Genomic DNA, 17,402 nt, shown 5'->3' with positions numbered 1-17,402 from the left:
GATGCGATTCGCGATGCGGGAGGCGCCCGCTCGCGATGCGCATCCCGGCTCCCGTACCTGACTCGCTCCCCGTCGGTCTTGTCCCGGCGCGCGCGGCCCCGCTCCTTAGGGCGCGCGCTCCGCCGGGTCTCTGCAGTTTAAAGGGCCACTGCGCCACTGATTGGCGCAGTTGGCTTAATTAGTGTGTTCACCTGTGCACTCCCTATTTATACATCACTTCCCCTGCACTCCCTTGCCGGATCATGTTGCCATTGTGCCAGTGAAAGCGTTCCCTTGTGTGTTCCTAGCCTGTGTTCCAGACCTCCTGCCGTTGCCCCTGACTACGATCCTTGCTGCCTGCCCTGACCTTCTGCTACGTCCGACCTTGCTCTTGTCTACTCCCTTGTACCGCGCCTATCTTCAGCAGTCAGAGAGGTTGAGCCGTTGCTGGTGGATACGACCTGGTTGCTACCGCCGCTGCAAGACCATCCCGCTTTGCAGCGGGCTCTGGTGAATATCAGTAGCAACTTAGAACCGGTCCACCAACACGGTCCACGCCAATCCCTCTCTGGCACAGAGGATCCACCTCCTGCCAGCCGAATCGTGACAGTAGATCCGGCCATGGATCCCGCTGAAGTCCCACTGCCAGTTGTCGCCGACCTCACCACGGTGGTCGCCCAGCAGTCGCAACAGATAGCGCAACAAGGCCACCAGCTGTCTCAACTGACCGTGTTGCTACAGCAGCTATTACCACAACTCCAGCAACAATCTCCTTCGCCAGCTCCTGCACCTCCTCCGCAGCGAGTGGCCGCTTCCGGCCTACGATTATCCTTGCCGGATAAATTTGATGGGGACTCTAAGTTTTGCCGTGGCTTTCTTTCACAATGTTCCCTGCACTTGGAGATGATGTCGGACCAGTTTCCTACTGAAAGGTCTAAGGTGGCTTTCGTAGTCAGCCTTCTGTCTGGGAAAGCTCTGTCATGGGCCACACCGCTCTGGGACCGCAATGACCCTGTCACTGCCTCTGTACACTCCTTCTTCACGGAGATTCGAAGTGTCTTTGAGGAACCTGCCCGAGCCTCTTCTGCTGAGACTGCCCTGTTGAACCTGGTCCAGGGTAATTCTTCTGTTGGCGAGTACGCCATCCAATTCCGTACACTTGCCTCCGAATTATCCTGGAATAATGAGGCCCTCTGCGCGACCTTTAAAAAAGGCCTATCCAGCAACATTAAAGATGTGCTGGCCGCATGAGAAATTCCTGCTAACCTGCATGAACTTATTCATCTGGCCACCCGCATTGACATGCGTTTTTCCGAAAGGCGTCAGGAGCTCCGCCAGGATATGGACTTTGTTCGCACGAGGCGGTTTCTCTCCCCGGCTCCTCTCTCCTCTGGTCCTCTGCAATCCGTTCCTGTGCCTCCCGCCGTGGAGGCTATGCAAGTTGACCGGTCTCGCTTGACACCTCAAGAGAGGACACGACGCCGCATGGAGAATCTGTGCCTGTACTGTGCCAGTACCGAACACTTCTTGAAGGATTGTCCTATCCGTCCTCCCCGCCTGGAAAGACGTACGCTGACTCCGCACAAGGGTGAGACAGTTTTTGATGTCAACTCTGCTTCTCCACGCCTTACTGTGCCTGTGCGGATATCTTCCTCTACCCTCTCCTTCTCTGCTATGGCCTTCCTGGATTCCGGATCAGCAGGAAATTTTATTTTGGCCTCTCTCATCAACAGGTTCAACATCCCAGTGACCAGTCTCGCCAGACCCCTCTACATCAATTCTGTTAACAATGAAAGATTGGACTGTACCGTGCGTTACCGCACGGAACCTCTCCTAATGTGCATCGGACCTCATCACGAAAAAATTGAATTTTTGGTCCTCTCCAACTGCACTTCTGAAATTCTTCTTGGATTACCGTGGCTTCAATGCCATTCCCCAACCCTTGATTGGTCCACAGGAGAAATCAAGAACTGGGGTACTTCTTGTCTCAAGGACTGTCTTAAACCGGTTCCCAGTACTCCCTGCCATGACCCTGTGGTTCCCCCTGTATCCGGTCTTCCTAAGGCTTATATGGACTATGCTGACGTCTTTTGCAAGAAGCAAGCGGAGACTTTACCCCCTCACAGGCCTTATGACTGTCCTATTGACCTCCTCCCGGGTACTACTCCACCCCGGGGCAGAATCTATCCTCTGTCTGCCCCAGAGACTCTTGCCATGTCGGAGTACATCCAGGAAAATTTAAAAAAGGGGTTTATCCGCAAATCCTCCTCTCCTGCCGGAGCTGGATTTTTTTTTGTGTCCAAAAAAGATGGCTCCCTACACCCTTGCATTGACTACCGCGGACTTAATAAAATCACGGTAAAAAAACGCTACCCCTTACCTCTTATCTCGGAACTCTTTGATCGCCTACAAGGCGCCCACATCTTTACCAAACTGGACTTAAGGGGGGCTTATAATCTCATCCGCATCAGGGAGGGGGACGAATGGAAGACTGCATTTAAGACCAGAGATGGACACTTTGAGTATCTGGTCATGCCCTTTGGCCTGTGCAACGCCCCTGCCGTCTTCCAAGACTTTGTTAATGAAATTTTTCGTGATCTCTTATATTCCTGTGTTGTGGTTTATCTGGACGATATTCTGATTTTTTCTGCCAACTTAGAAGAACACCGCCAGCATGTCCGCATGGTTCTTCAGAGACTTCGGGACAATCAACTTTATGCCAAAATGGAGAAATGTCTCTTTGAATGTCAATCTCTTCCTTTCCTAGGATACTTGGTCTCTGGCCAGGGACTACAAATGGACCCAGATAAACTATCTGCCGTCTTAGATTGGCCACGCCCCTCCGGACTCCGTGCTATCCAACGTTTTTTGGGGTTTGCCAATTATTACAGACAATTTATTCCACACTTTTCCACTATTGTGGCTCCTATCGTGGCTTTAACCAAGAAAAATGCCAATCCCAAGTCCTGGTCTCCACAAGCGGAAGACGCATTTAAACATCTCAAGTCTGCCTTTTCTTCTGCTCCCGTGCTCTCCAGACCTGACCCATCTAAACCCTTCCTATTGGAGGTAGACGCCTCCTCAGTGGGAGCTGGAGCTGTCCTTCTACAAAAAAATTCTTCCGGGCATGCTGTTACTTGTGTTTTTTTTTCTAGGACCTTCTCTCCAGTGGAGAGGAATTACTCCATCGGGGATCGAGAACTACTGGCCATTAAATTGGCGCTTGAGGAATGGAGGCATCTGCTGGAGGGATCAAAATTTCCAGTTATCATATACACTGATCACAAGAATCTCTCCTATCTCCAGTCTGCCCAACGACTGAACCCTCGCCAGGCCAGGTGGTTGTTGTTCTTTGCCCGTTTTAACTTTGAAATTCATTTTCGCCCTGCTGACAAGAACATTAGGGCCGATGCCCTCTCTCGTTCTTCTGATGCCTCTGAAGTAGAGGTCTCTCCGCAACACATCATTCCTCCTGACTGTCTGATCTCCACTTCTCCAGCCTCCATCAGGCAAACTCCTCCAGGGAAGACCTTCGTTTCTCCACGCCAGCGTCTCGGGATTCTCAAATGGGGACACTCCTCCCACCTCGCAGGCCATGCGGGCATCAAAAAATCCTTGCAACTCATCTCTCGTTTTTATTGGTGGCCGACTCTGGAGACGGATGTTGTTGATTTTGTGCGGGCCTGTACTGTCTGTGCCCGGGATAGGACTCCTCGCCAGAAGCCTGCTGGCCTCCTTCATCCTCTGCCTGTCCCCGAACAGCCTTGGTCACAGATTGGTATGGACTTTATTACAGACTTGCCCTCATCCCGTGGCAACACAGTTGTTTGGGTGGTCGTTGATCGATTTTCCAAGATGGCACATTTTATTCCTCTTCCTGGTCTTCCTTCAGCGCCTCAGTTGGCAAAGCAATTTTTTGTACACATTTTTCGCCTTCACGGTTTGCCCACGCATATAGTCTCGGATAGAGGCGTCCAATTCGTGTCTAAATTCTGGAGGGCCCTCTGTTAACAGCTCAAGATTAAATTAAACTTCTCTTCTTCTTATCATCCCCAATCCAATGGGCAAGTAGAAAGAATTAATCAGGTCCTGGGTGACTATTTACGGCATTTTGTTTCCTCCCGCCAGGATGACTGGGCAGATCTTCTACCATGGGCCGAATTCTCATACAACTTCAGAGTCTCCGAATCTTCTGCTAAGTCCCCATTTTTCGTGGTGTACGGCCGTCACCCTCTTCCCCCCTCCCTACTCCCTTGCCCTCTGGTTTGCCCGCTGTGGATGAAGTGACTCGTGATCTTTCCACCATATGGAAAGAGACCCAAAATTCTCTTTTACAGGCTTCATCCCGGATGAAAAGATTTGCCGATAAGAAAAGAAGAACTCCCCCCATTTTTGCTCCCGGAGACAAGGTATGGCTCTCCGCTAAATATGTCCGCTTTCGTGTCCCCAGATACAAACTGGGACCACGCTATCTTGGTCCTTTCAAAGTCTTGTGCCAGATCAACCCTGTCTCTTACAAACTCCTTCTTCCTCCTTCTCTTCGTATTCCCAATGCCTTCCATGTCTCTCTCCTTAAACCACTCATCATTAACCGCTTCTCTCCCAAACTTGTTTCTCCCACTCCTGTATCCGGTTCTTCTGACGTTTTCTCCGTGAAGGAGATTCTGGCCTCCAAGACGGTCAGAGGAAAAAAAATTTTTTGGGTGGATTGGGAAGGCTGTGGTCCAGAAGAGAGATCCTGGGAACCTGAGGACAACATCCTAGACAAAAGTCTTATCCTCAGGTTCTCAGGCTCCAAGAAGAGGGGGAGACCCAAGGGGGGGGGGTACTGTTACGCCGAGCGCTCCGGGTCCCCGCTCCTCCCCGGAGTGCTCGCAACATCCTCGCATTTGCAGCGCCCCGGTCAGACCTGCTGACCGGGTGCGCTGCAATATCTCTCTCAGCCGGGATGCGATTCGCGATGCGGGAGGCGCCCGCTCGCGATGCGCATCCCGGCTCCCGTACCTGACTCGCTCCCCGTCGGTCTTGTCCCGGCGCGCGCGGCCCCGCTCCTTAGGGCGCGCGCGCGCCGGGTCTCTTCAGTTTAAAGGGCCACTGCGCCACTGATTGGCGCAGCAGGCTTAATTAGTGTGTTCACCTGTGCACTCCCTATTTATACATCACTTCCCCTGCACTCCCTTGCCGGATCTTGTTGCCATTGTGCCAGTGAAAGCGTTCCCTTGTGTGTTCCTAGCCTGTGTTCCAGACCTCCTGCCGTTGCCCCTGACTACGATCCTTGCTGCCTGCCATGACCTTCTGCTACGTCCGACCTTGCTCTTGTCTACTCCCTTGTACCGCGCCTATCTTCAGCAGTCAGAGAGGTTGAGCCGTTGCTGGTGGATACGACCTGGTTGCTACCGCCGCTGCAAGACCATCCCGCTTTGCGGCGGGCTCTGGTGAATACCAGTAGCAACTTAGAACCGGTCCACCAACACGGTCCACGCCAATCCCTCTCTGGCACAGAGGATCCACCTCCTGCCAGCCGAATCGTGACACATACAGGGGAGAACTTCCTCCCTCACTCTGCTACACACAGCTCAGAGCAGTTCAGTGTGAGATGAGCTATGATTGGATAAGGCTGCACACACCCCGCTCAGCACTCCAGACTGCATTTCCTGATTTTGGACTTCTGCCAGGCCAGCAGGAGTCCAAAGTCTGTGCAAGAGATGAGGAAATGTTCTCTGGACAAGAAGGGAGACACCTAGTGGCAGCTTTTTAGACACAAATAAAACATAGAAAACTTCATTTTTTTTTAAACAAAGTACATTAGAAAGATTTTTTATTTACCATAAGGAGTGCAATAGCAAAAATTAGTTTTAATAAGAGTGCCCATTTAAAAGAGAATTCCCTAGTAGGGTAAATTGTAATGGGATGAGTGAGGGGGAAGACAACCCCTTTTAATTTTTACCCTTTGCATTGACATTGTTTGTTCTATCGGTTAATGAATACTTCTAAACTTGTTTCCAAAACAATTCCTGCAAAATCACCCCCACGCTGTAAAAGATGCGTTATTAGCACATGATATATATGACTACGACAGCAGCAAGAATAATATACAACGTAAAACCAATAGATGAGATGTATTTAGAGCCGGGAGGACACAGAGAACGATGCTGATCTATTTGATGTCAATTTCTTTTGTTAGATTTTTTTTACTTTTTTTTAAAGTTTCGCTTCAAGATACAATTTCCCAGACACATTCATCCTTATTAGGAGATGCACAGACTTTCAGCACGCGCAGAGCTTACATTTCGTATTGACTTTGCAGGCCGCAGGTTGCCCGGTGTCTGCTGTAGAAGCGATTTTCCAAATCGATTTTTGTCTCCCCAATGAGGTCATCTGTCCCTATCAGGTCGTAGTCGTATATCAGGATGTTTAGTAGAGATTCTTTCGGGAAGGTTGCCTGGATTTCGAATGATCTGGTGAACGAGAGATTTGTTAATTGTACAAAGGAAACGAATGGAGTAGAATTCTGTATATTTCTGTATATTTCTGTATATATGGGGTATGTTCACATGGGCAATAAGACACGCTGTTATGGATGCGCATTTCCGAAAGCCAAAGGCTGTCCAGGCATGCTGGGAGTTGTAGTTTTGAAACAGCTGGAGGCACGATGGTTGGGAAATACTGGGGTAGTGGATGGCTTATATAAGATCAATATGTTATTTGGAGACATTAGTCATTCCGTATAGGAGCCACTCACCGTCCAAACACTGGATTCAACTGCTTGGGGATATACTTGTCCCGATCTTTGATTTCGGTCTTTCCCAGTCGGAGGACAATGTAGGGATCAGATTTGCCATCCGGATCAGCCGGGCTGAGGTTAAATCCCTGTAAAGTGAATATCACTGAGGTTATCATGTCTCATCTATTGTAAAAGCTGCAGTGGTCCCTAATGTGTAGGTAGTTGTTACGGTTGTGGATTCTTATACTGTCTTCTAGCGTGACACCACTTCCACATATATAGTCCATAAGAAAAAGAAGATATCGGCACTCACCACTTCAGCTTGCAAGTCTTCTTTATTGAAGTGTACTTACATACGGGGTACAGAAGAGAAGGGTAGTGGGGGATAGTGAATGGCGATCAAGCTCCTGTTTCGCACGCTTGGCGTGCTTCGTCCGGCCATTATGGCCGGACGAAGCACGCCAAGCGTGCGAAACAGGAGCTCAGTCGCCATTCACTATCCCCCCACTACCCTTCTCTTCTGTGAGTGCCGATATCTTCTTTTTCTTACGGACTGTTCTGTACACTGCTTGCCTTATCTGAGCACCACCTCCAGCAACACAGCTATACTAGCATCCATCTGCCGTCTTACACTCCACGACACCACTAGCAGTGCCGCACCACTTCTATTGTGAACTTCCACATATATATTGCCTATATAGCAATACTACACAATACCAACACTACTATGTACTGCAAAAATAACAGTGTATAGTGCTTAAAGGGGTATCCCGGAGTAAAAAAAAAAATGTTTTCAAATCAACTGATGCCAGAAAGTTAAACAGATTTGTAAATTACTTCTATTCAATAATCTTAATCCTTCCAGTACTTTTCATCTGTTGCATGCTCCACAGGAAGTTGTGTATTTGTCACGATTCGGCTTCCAGGTAGTGGATCCTCTGTGTCAGCGAGGGATTGGCGTGGACCGTGCTAGTGGACCGGTTCTAAGAGGCTACTGGTTTTCACCAGAGCCCGCCGCAAAGCGGGATGGTCTTGCTGCGGCAGTAGCAACCAGGTCGTATCCACTAGCAACGGCTCTACCTCGCTGACTGCTGAGAAGGCGTGGGACAGAAGGACTAGGCAGAGGCAAGGTCAGACGTAGCAGAAGGTCGGGGGCAGGCGGCAAGGTTCGTAGTCAGGATGAGTAGCAGAAGTTCAGGTACACAGGCTTTGGACACACTAAACACTTTCACTGGCACAAGGCAACAAGATCCGGCAAGGGAGTGCATGGGAGAAGGTCAGATATAGTCAGGGACCAGGTGGAAGCCAATTAAGCTAATTGGGCCAGGCACCAATCATTGGTGCACTGGTCCTTTAAGTCTCAGAGAGCTGGCGCGCGCGCGCCCTAGAGAGCGGAGCCGCGCGCGCCAGCACATGACAGCAGGGGACCGGGACGGGTAAGTGACCTGGGATGCGATTCGCGAGCGGGCGCGTCCCGCTGTGCGAATCGCATCCCCAACGGCCATGACAGTGCAGCGCTCCCGGTCAGCGGGACTGACCGGGGCGCTGCAGGGAGAAAGACGCCGTGAGCGCTCCGGGGAGGAGCGGGGACCCGGAGCGCTAGGCGTAACAGTACCCCCCCCCTTAGGTCTCCCCTTCTCTTTGTCCGGTAACTGCCTCCCCTGGGATGAGGACACCGGGAAAGAATGGAGGGTTTCCTCAACGGCAGGCAGTACAGCAGGAGTGGGAATGGGGAGGGAGGGCAGAGGGCGAGGCCTGGCACGGGGCAGTGTGACACCAGGACGGGGGCCATGGGGAGGCACAAAGGCTTGCCTGACGGGACTGGGAGGGGGGGAGAGGCACTTCCTGTGGCAGGCAGAGTCCCAGTTCCTGATCTCCCCGGTGGTCCAATCAATGGTGGGGGAATGAAGCCGGAGCCAAGGCAGACCGAGGAGGACCTCAGAGGTACAGTTGGGGAGAATGAAGAACTCAATCCTCTCAAGGTGGGGTCCAATAGACATGAGGAGGGGCTCTGTGCGGTAACGCACGGTGCAGTCCAATCTGGCTCCGTTGACCGCGGAAATGTAGAGCGGCTTGACGAGACGGGTCACCGGGATGCTGAATTTATTAACAAACGACTCCAAAATAAAATTTCCAGAGGCACCGGAGTCCAAGCAGGCCACGGCTGAGAGGGAGGAGTTGGCTGAAGAAGAAATCCGCACGGGTACCGTGAGACGTGGAGGAGCAGACTTGGAACCAAGAGACGCCACACCCACGTGAGCTGGGTGCGTGCGTGCGTTTCCCAGGCGTGGAGGACGGATAGGGCAATCCACCAAGAAATGCTCGGTACTGGCACAGTAAAGACAGAGATTTTCTTCCCTACGGCGATTCCTCTCTTCCTGGGTCAGGCGAGACTTATCCACTTGCATGGCCTCCTCGGCGGGAGGCCCAGGTGTAGATTGCAACGGATACTGTGGGAGAGGTGCCCAGAGATCTAAGTCTTTTTCCTGGCGGAGCTCTTGGTGTCGCTCAGAAAAACGCATGTCAATGCGGGTAGCTAGATGGATGAGTTCTTGCAGATTGGCAGGAATCTCTCGTGCGGCCAGCACATCCTTGATGCGACTGGATAGGCCTTTTTTAAAGGTCGCGCAGAGAGCCTCGTTATTCCATGATAACTCGGAAGCAAGAGTACGAAATTGGATGGCGTACTCGCCCACTGAAGAATTACCCTGGACCAGGTTCAACAGGGCAGTCTCGGCAGAAGAAGCTCGGGCTGGCTCCTCGAAGACACTCCGGAGTTCAGCGAAGAAGGCCTGGACTGTGGCTGTGGCAGGATCATTGCGGTCCCAGAGCGGTGTGGCCCAAGACAAGGCCTTTCCTGAAAGAAGGCTTACTACGAACGCCACCTTAGACCGTTCTGAAGGAAACAAGTCCGACAACATCTCCATATGCAGGGAACACTGAGACAAAAATCCACGGCAGAGTTTAGAGTCCCCATCAAATTTGTCCGGCAGGGACAAGCGGAGGTTAGGAGCGGCCACTCGCTGCGGAGGAGGTGCAGGAGCTGGCGGAGGAGATGGTTGCTGCTGTAGCAGAGGCAGAAGTTGCTGTAACATGGAGGTCAACTGCGACAGCTGCTGTCCTTGTTGGGCAATCTGCTGCGATTGCTGAGCGACCACTGTGGGAAGATCAGCGAGACTTGGCAGCGGCACCTCAGCGGGATCCATGGCCGGATCTACTGTCACGATTCGGCTTCCAGGTAGTGGATCCTCTGTGTCAGCGAGGGATTGGCGTGGACCGTGCTAGTGGACCGGTTCTAAGAGGCTACTGGTTTTCACCAGAGCCCGCCGCAAAGCGGGATGGTCTTGCTGCGGCAGTAGCAACCAGGTCGTATCCACTAGCAACGGCTCTACCTCGCTGACTGCTGAGAAGGCGTGGGACAGAAGGACTAGGCAGAGGCAAGGTCAGACGTAGCAGAAGGTCGGGGGCAGGCGGCAAGGTTCGTAGTCAGGATGAGTAGCAGAAGTTCAGGTACACAGGCTTTGGACACACTAAACGCTTTCACTGGCACAAGGCAACAAGATCCGGCAAGGGAGTGCATGGGAGGAGGTCAGATATAGTCAGGGACCAGGTGGAAGCCAATTAAGCTAATTGGGCCAGGCACCAATCATTGGTGCACTGGTCCTTTAAGTCTCAGAGAGCTGGCGCGCGCGCGCCCTAGAGAGCGGAGCCGCGCGCGCCAGCACATGACAGCAGGGGACAGGGACGGGTAAGTGACCTGGGATGCGATTCGCGAGCGGGCGCGTCCCGCTGTGCGAATCGCATCCCCAACGGCCATGACAGTGCAGCGCTCCCGGTCAGCGGGACTGACCGGGGCGCTGCAGGGAGAAAGACGCCGTGAGCGCTCCGGGGAGGAGCGGGGACCCGGAGCGCTAGGCGTAACAGTATTTCTTTCCAGTCGGACCACAGTGCTCTCTGTTGCCACCTCTGTCAGTGTCAGGAACTGTCCAGAGCAGGAGAGGTTTGCTATGGGGATTTGCTCCTATTCTGAACAGTTCCTGACATGGACAGAGGTGTCTGCAGAGAGCACTGTGGTCAGACCAGAAAGAACAACTCAACTTCCTGTGGAGCATACATCAGCTGATAAGTACAGGAAGGATTAAGATTTTGAAATAGTAATTTACAAATCTGCCTAACTTTCTGGCACCAGTTGATTTAAAAAAAAAAAAAAAAATCCCACCAGAGTACCCCTTTAAGTATTACAAAATACCACCATATATTGTTCAATTAACAATCCCCGACATAATTGACCAAATAACATCTCCATATGTAATCTCATAACATTTTACTATTTGCAGAGTTTGCAGTCTTTTGTTCAGCCAGGGATGTAACTATTGTGGGTGCAGAGGTAGCAGTCGGACAGGGGCCCCGGTGCCTAAGGAGGCTCCCAGGTACATGAGCCCCATAAGAGACAAGTATTATAAATGGCACATGGAGCCCTGTTGCAGATTTTGCACTAAGTATGCACCACTGCGGGGCCTATTCAGCTATGGTGTCCATGAGAATCTTTGGCCCACATCAGGTGGTGAAAGTCTGTACAGGGCGCCCCTATCCCCCTCCAAAGCAATTTTAGCAATTTAGTGGTTAAGAAACAGAAAAAGGTTTAGGGAAAGGAGCAAGGATGTTTGGCACCTTCTATTCCAAGTTGAAGGGGTATGTAATGAGCAAACTCCAACAAGAGCCATTTTGGAATTTCATATGGGGTTTGCTTTTGTACATACCTAGTTTTGATACCCCTCTGTCCATAGGTCAAATCTTTAAATGCTAAATTATTTACAGACAGATATTGTGTGAAGGGATGGGGGCATGGTATGTATGTATGTATGGGGGGCATCCTAATGGGGGGGGGGGGGCTGGTGTGGATGTATGGATGGGGACATACAGATGGGGGGGGGGCTGGTGTGGATGTATGGATGGGGACATACAGATGTGGGGGCTGGTGTGGATGTATGGATGGGGACATACAGATGGGAGGGCTGGTGTGGATGTATGGATGGGGACACACAGATGGGGGGGGGGGGGCTGGTGTGGATGTATGGATGGGGACATACAGATGGGGGGGCTGGTGTGGCTGTATGGATGGGGACATACAGATGGGGGACTGGTGTGGATGAAGGGATGGGGACATACAGATGGGGGGGCTGGTGTGGATGAAGGGATGAGGACATACAGATGGGGGGGCTGGTGTGGATGAAGGGATGAGGACATACAGATGGGGGGGCTTGTGTGGATGTATGGATGGGGACATACAGATGGGGGGCTGGTGTGGATATATGGATGGGGACATACAGATGGGGGGCTGGTGTGGATGTATGGATGGGGACATACAGATGGGGGGGGCTGGTGTGGATGTATGGATGGGGACATACAGATGGGGGGCTGGTGTGGATGTATGGATGGGGACATACAGATGGGGGGGCTGGTGTGGATGTATGGATGGGGACATACAGATGGGGGGGCTTGTGTGGATGTATGGATGGGGACATACAGATGGGGGGGGCTGGTGTGGATGTATGGATGGGGACATACAGATGGGGGGGCTGGTGTGGCTGTATGGATGGGGACATACAGATGGGGGGGCTGGTGTGGATGAAGGGATGGGGACATACAGATGGGGGGGCTGGTGTGGATGAAGGGATGAGGACATACAGATGGGGGGGCTGGTGTGGATGAAGGGATGAGGACATACAGATGGGGGGGCTGGTGTGGATGTATGGATGGGGACACACAGATGGGGGGGCTGGTGTGGATGTATGGATGGGGACATACAGATGGGGGGGGGCTGGTGTGGCTGTATGGATGGGGACATACAGATGGGGGGGCTGGTGTGGATGAAGGGATGGGGACATACAGATGGGGGGGCTGGTGTGGATGAAGGGATGAGGACATACAGATGGGGGGGGGATGGTGTGGATATATGGATGGGGACATACAGATGGGGAGGCTGGTGTGGATGTATGGATGGGGACATACAGATGGGGGGCTGGTGTGGATGTATGGATGGGGACATACAGATGGGAGGGCTGGTGTGGATGTATGGATGGGGACATACAGATGGGGGGGCTGGTGTGGATGAAGGGATGGGGACATACAGATGGGGGGGCTGGTGTGGATGTATGGATGGGGACATACAGATGGGGGGGCTGGTGTGGATGTATGGATGGGGACATACAGATGGGGGGGCTTGTGTGGATGTATGGATGGGGACATACAGATGGGGGGGGCTGGTGTGGATGTATGGATGGGGACACACAGATGGGGGGGCTGGTGTGGATGTATGGATGGAGACACAAAGATGGGGGGCTGGTGTGGATGTATGGATGGGGACATACAGATGGGGGGGCTGGTGTGGATGTATGGATGGGGACATACAGATGGGGGGCTGGCGTGGATGTATGGATGGGGACATACAGATGGGGGGCTGGCGTGGATGTATGGATGGGGACATACAGATGGGGGGCTGGTGTAGATGTATGGATGGGGACATACAGATGGGGGGGCTGGCGTGGATGTATGAATGGGGACATACAGATGGGGGGGCTGGTGTGGATGTATGGATGGGGACATACAGATGGGGGGCTGGTGTGGATGTATGGATGGGGACATACAGATGGGGGGCTGGTGTGGATGTATGGATGGGGACATACAGATTGGGGGCTGGTGTGGATGTATGGATGGGAACATACAGATGGGGGGGGCTTGTGTGGATGTATGGATGGGGACATACAGATGGGAGGGCTGGTGTGGATGTATGGATGGGGACATACAGATGGGGGGGGCTGGTGTGGATGTATGGATGGGGACATACAGATGGGGGGGCTGGTGTGGATGTATGGATGGGGACATACAGATGGGGGGACTGGTATGAATATATGGATGCGGACATACAGATGGGGGGCTGGTGTGAATGTATGGATGGGGACATACAGATGGGGGGGCTGGTGTGGATGTATGGATGGGGACATACAGATGGGGGGCTGGTGTGGATGTATGGATGGGGACACACAGATGGGGGGGGCTGGTGTGGATGTATGGATGGAGACACAAAGATGGGGGGGCTGGTGTGGATGTATGGATGGGGACATACAGATGGGGGGCTGGTGTGGATGTATGGATGGGGACATACAGATGGTGGGCTGGTGTGGATGTATGGATGGGGACATACAGATGGGAAGGCTGGTGTGGCTGTATGGATGGAGACATACAGATGGGGGGGGGGGCTGGTGTGGATGGATGAGGGCATGCCAAAATTTGCCCTTGAAACCAAGCAAATACTCCTAAGTGTCTCAGGGCAAAACAATGAAAATTACAATTTTAGGGACACGTCCCCAAGGACTGCCCTAAACTAGAGACTACTTAACTAAATTATTAAAACTTAACTTTTATTACAACCACTTAATTATAAATTGTGCTTTTGGTACCATAGTGAAAAAATGTTAAAAAGTCCGGTCATCCACAGTGTGACTACAACATAGGTCAAAATGGCCCATATGTCTTGTGATCAGTGCCACAGTGGAAAGGTCTAGTTAAGCCAGACAGTGTCGCCACCGCTGACTAGAGAAAACCCCCACCCTATTCGAATCTTGCTATTGTGTCACTAGGATGCCGATTTATAAAAACATTATAGCCCCTCCTGCTGACGTTTCGCCAGTGTACCCTGGCTTTTTCAAAGAAGTGAGGACAGGTATACCATGCATCAGTCGTCCTTTTATATGGTAGGAAATTAACTACTGTGCGCATCATTTCCTGTGCGCTCACACGGTTCGGTTCCACATCATAACTTTGCGTCAATATCCACCAATCATATTGATTGTTTACATAAGCCTGCTATTGTTTAGCCAATCCAACTTCAAACTTGCCTGTGATGTCATCGGCCACCGCTCCACTGGCCCTATCAGCGCCCGCTACGTTATCCTTCACGACTTCCATCGTAACAACCCGCAGCCGACCATGTGCCTGATCAGCTGACGGTCAGTCATACCCGCTATTACGGCCGCTATTGGTCTCGCGCATGCGCGTTGTTAATCCTGCAGCGCTTCTTAGTACTGCGCATGTGATAGGACTTAGTCTATACCGCAGCTTGGTTGTATACTGCGCATGTCTAAGGGAACAATCTGATATACTCATAAGTCCTGATAATCAGAATGCATCAAGATAAGTATAAAGAACAGACTATTGGCACTTTTGGATGACAATTAGACGTCTGTTTCTTATATTGTAATATAAAGGTGTTAATAAGGTAAGTATTAAAGCTCAATCATTGGTTCTTAAAACTAGTCTATTAAATATAGACTTATATAAAAAATGTGTGATAAACCCATATGGGTATAAATCAATGCCCATTGAGAATAGTGCAATTAGTGCACCCATAAAATTGGAGAGTATAATAAATCCAATTAATTATAAACCCTATGAGAACTTATATAGTGCAGTTTGAGATTATGATTAGTGAATACAAGTACCTAAACCTAAATAATAGTGACCCATTATTCAAAACAAACCAAAATCATATGTGTTAATACTCATACTTAATAAACCAATGACTGACACAGTTCACTTCTAAGACCATATGTTTGTAGCTGTACCAATATTAATGTTTTATAAACCAAACCAAAGGGAAAAGTCCCTATAGATCACATTACTCGTATGTGTCTTTTTCCAACATAAGATGTGGATATCTTCATAGTCTAATTGACAACCAACACATTCTTACTGGTGTACTAACTTTTTCATTTCATACTTAGAACAAAAAGTGAAACCGATCTACCACCTTGACAATATATAGTCCAAAATCAAAGAGTACCTAAAAAAAGGGGTAATACCCCTACCTATACATATTGCATGGTAAACTCTAAAATCACTATGGAAACTTAGTAATCAATTAGCCATCTAGGAATGCGGAATAAGAGAAACCTTCATTGAGGCCACTCGGATTTAGAGACTTCAGCCGGTAAATCCACCGTGCCTCCTCTCTTAACAAGACCTGATCAATATTCCCCTTTCTTTCGTTTAAGACCATTTTCTTTAGACCCCAAAATTTTATTGCAAATTTTTGTGTAGAATGTATTGATCTCATATGTACTGATAGAGGTGTCTCTGTCTCTGTCCTTATTGTGCTCACGTGCTTACTAATTCTCTTTCGGAATTCCTGTGTAGTTTTGCCCACGTAGAGCTTCATACACGGACACTGTGCAATATAGATGATGTTCTTCGTACTACAATTTATGAACTCATTGATCTTGTATGTCTTATGGTCCACTGGATTGTCGAAACTTTTCTTCTTACACATAAATCTGCAATTGGTACAGTGCCCACATGCATAGCTGCCTGTTGGTGAGTTCGGTAACCACGTTGATGATTCCGGTGATTTAGCCATACCTTTCTGATGGCTGTGGACCAAAATGTCCTTCAGATTAGGGCCCCTGCGGTATGTGATGCTTGGATGGGGACTTAACCTATCTCTTAGATCCATATCTGATAGTAAAATGTGCCAATGAGACTCCAAAATCTTATGGATCTTTGGAGTCTCATTGGCACATTTTACTATCAGATATGGATCTAAGAGATAGGTTAAGTCCCCATCCAAGCATCACATACCGCAGGGGCCCTAATCTGAAGGACATTTTGGTCCACAGCCATCAGAAAGGTATGGCTAAATCACCGGAATCATCAACGTGGTTACTGAACTCACCAACAGGCAGCTATGCATGTGGGCACTGTACCAATTGCAGATTTATGTGTAAGAAGAAAAGTTTCGACAATCCAGTGGACCATAAGACATACAAGATCAATGAGTTCATAAATTGTAGTACGAAGAACATCATCTATATTGCACAGTGTCCGTGTATGAAGCTCTACGTGGGCAAAACTACACAGGAATTCCGAAAGAGAATTAGTAAGCACGTGAGCACAATAAGGACAGAGACAGAGACACCTCTATCAGTACATATGAGATCAATACATTCTACACAAAAATTTGCAATAAAATTTTGGGGTCTAAAGAAAATGGTCTTAAACGAAAGGAAGGGGAATATTGATCAGGTCTTGTTAAGAGAGGAGGCACGGTGGATTTACCGGCTGAAGTCTCTAAATCCGAGTGGCCTCAATGAAGGTTTCTCTTATTCCGCATTCCTAGATGGCTAATTGATTACTAAGTTTCCATAGTGATTTTAGAGTTTACCATGCAATATGTATAGGTAGGGGTATTACCCCTTTTTTTAGGTACTCTTTGATTTTGGACTATATATTGTCAAGGTGGTCGATCGGTTTCACTTTTTGTTCTAAGTATGAAATGAAAAAGTTAGTACACCAGTAAGAATGTGTTGGTTGTCAATTAGACTATGAAGATATCCACATCTTATGTTGGAAAAAGACACATACGAGTAATGGGATCTATAGGGACTTTTCCCTTTGGTTTGGTTTATAAAACATTAATATTGGTACAGCTACAAACATATGGTCTTAGAAGTGAACTGTGTCAGTCATTGGTTTATTAAGTATGAGTATTAACACATATGATTTTGGTTTGTTTTGTATAATGGGTCACTATTATTTAGGTTTAGGTACTTGTATTCACTAATCATAATCTCAAACTGCACTATATAAGTTCTCATAGGGTTTATAATTAATTGGATTTATTATACTCTCCAATTTTATGGGT

General features: G+C 49.7%; 1 protein-coding gene across 3 annotated transcripts in view; it reads right to left on the bottom strand.

Annotated features, from left to right (window-relative positions):
* The window catches only part of FER1L6 (fer-1 like family member 6), a 207,020-nt gene that overhangs the window by 40,211 nt on the left and 149,407 nt on the right, over positions 1–17,402 (bottom strand). For all 3 annotated transcript variants that reach the window (XM_056522715.1, XM_056522714.1, XM_056522716.1), the window contains 2 exons: positions 6,722–6,849; positions 6,267–6,437 (listed from right to left, as the gene is read on the bottom strand). In XM_056522715.1, coding sequence (XP_056378690.1) covers positions 6,267–6,437; positions 6,722–6,849 — 299 coding nt within the window. The remainder of the gene's footprint in view (positions 1–6,266; positions 6,438–6,721; positions 6,850–17,402) is intronic.

The sequence above is a fragment of the Hyla sarda genome, chromosome 5 (genome assembly GCF_029499605.1).
Source record: "Hyla sarda isolate aHylSar1 chromosome 5, aHylSar1.hap1, whole genome shotgun sequence".
Taxonomy (NCBI): Eukaryota; Metazoa; Chordata; class Amphibia; order Anura; family Hylidae; genus Hyla; species Hyla sarda.
Note: the sequence above shows the minus strand (reverse complement) of the source record. Positions and strands in the feature narration are given on the sequence as shown.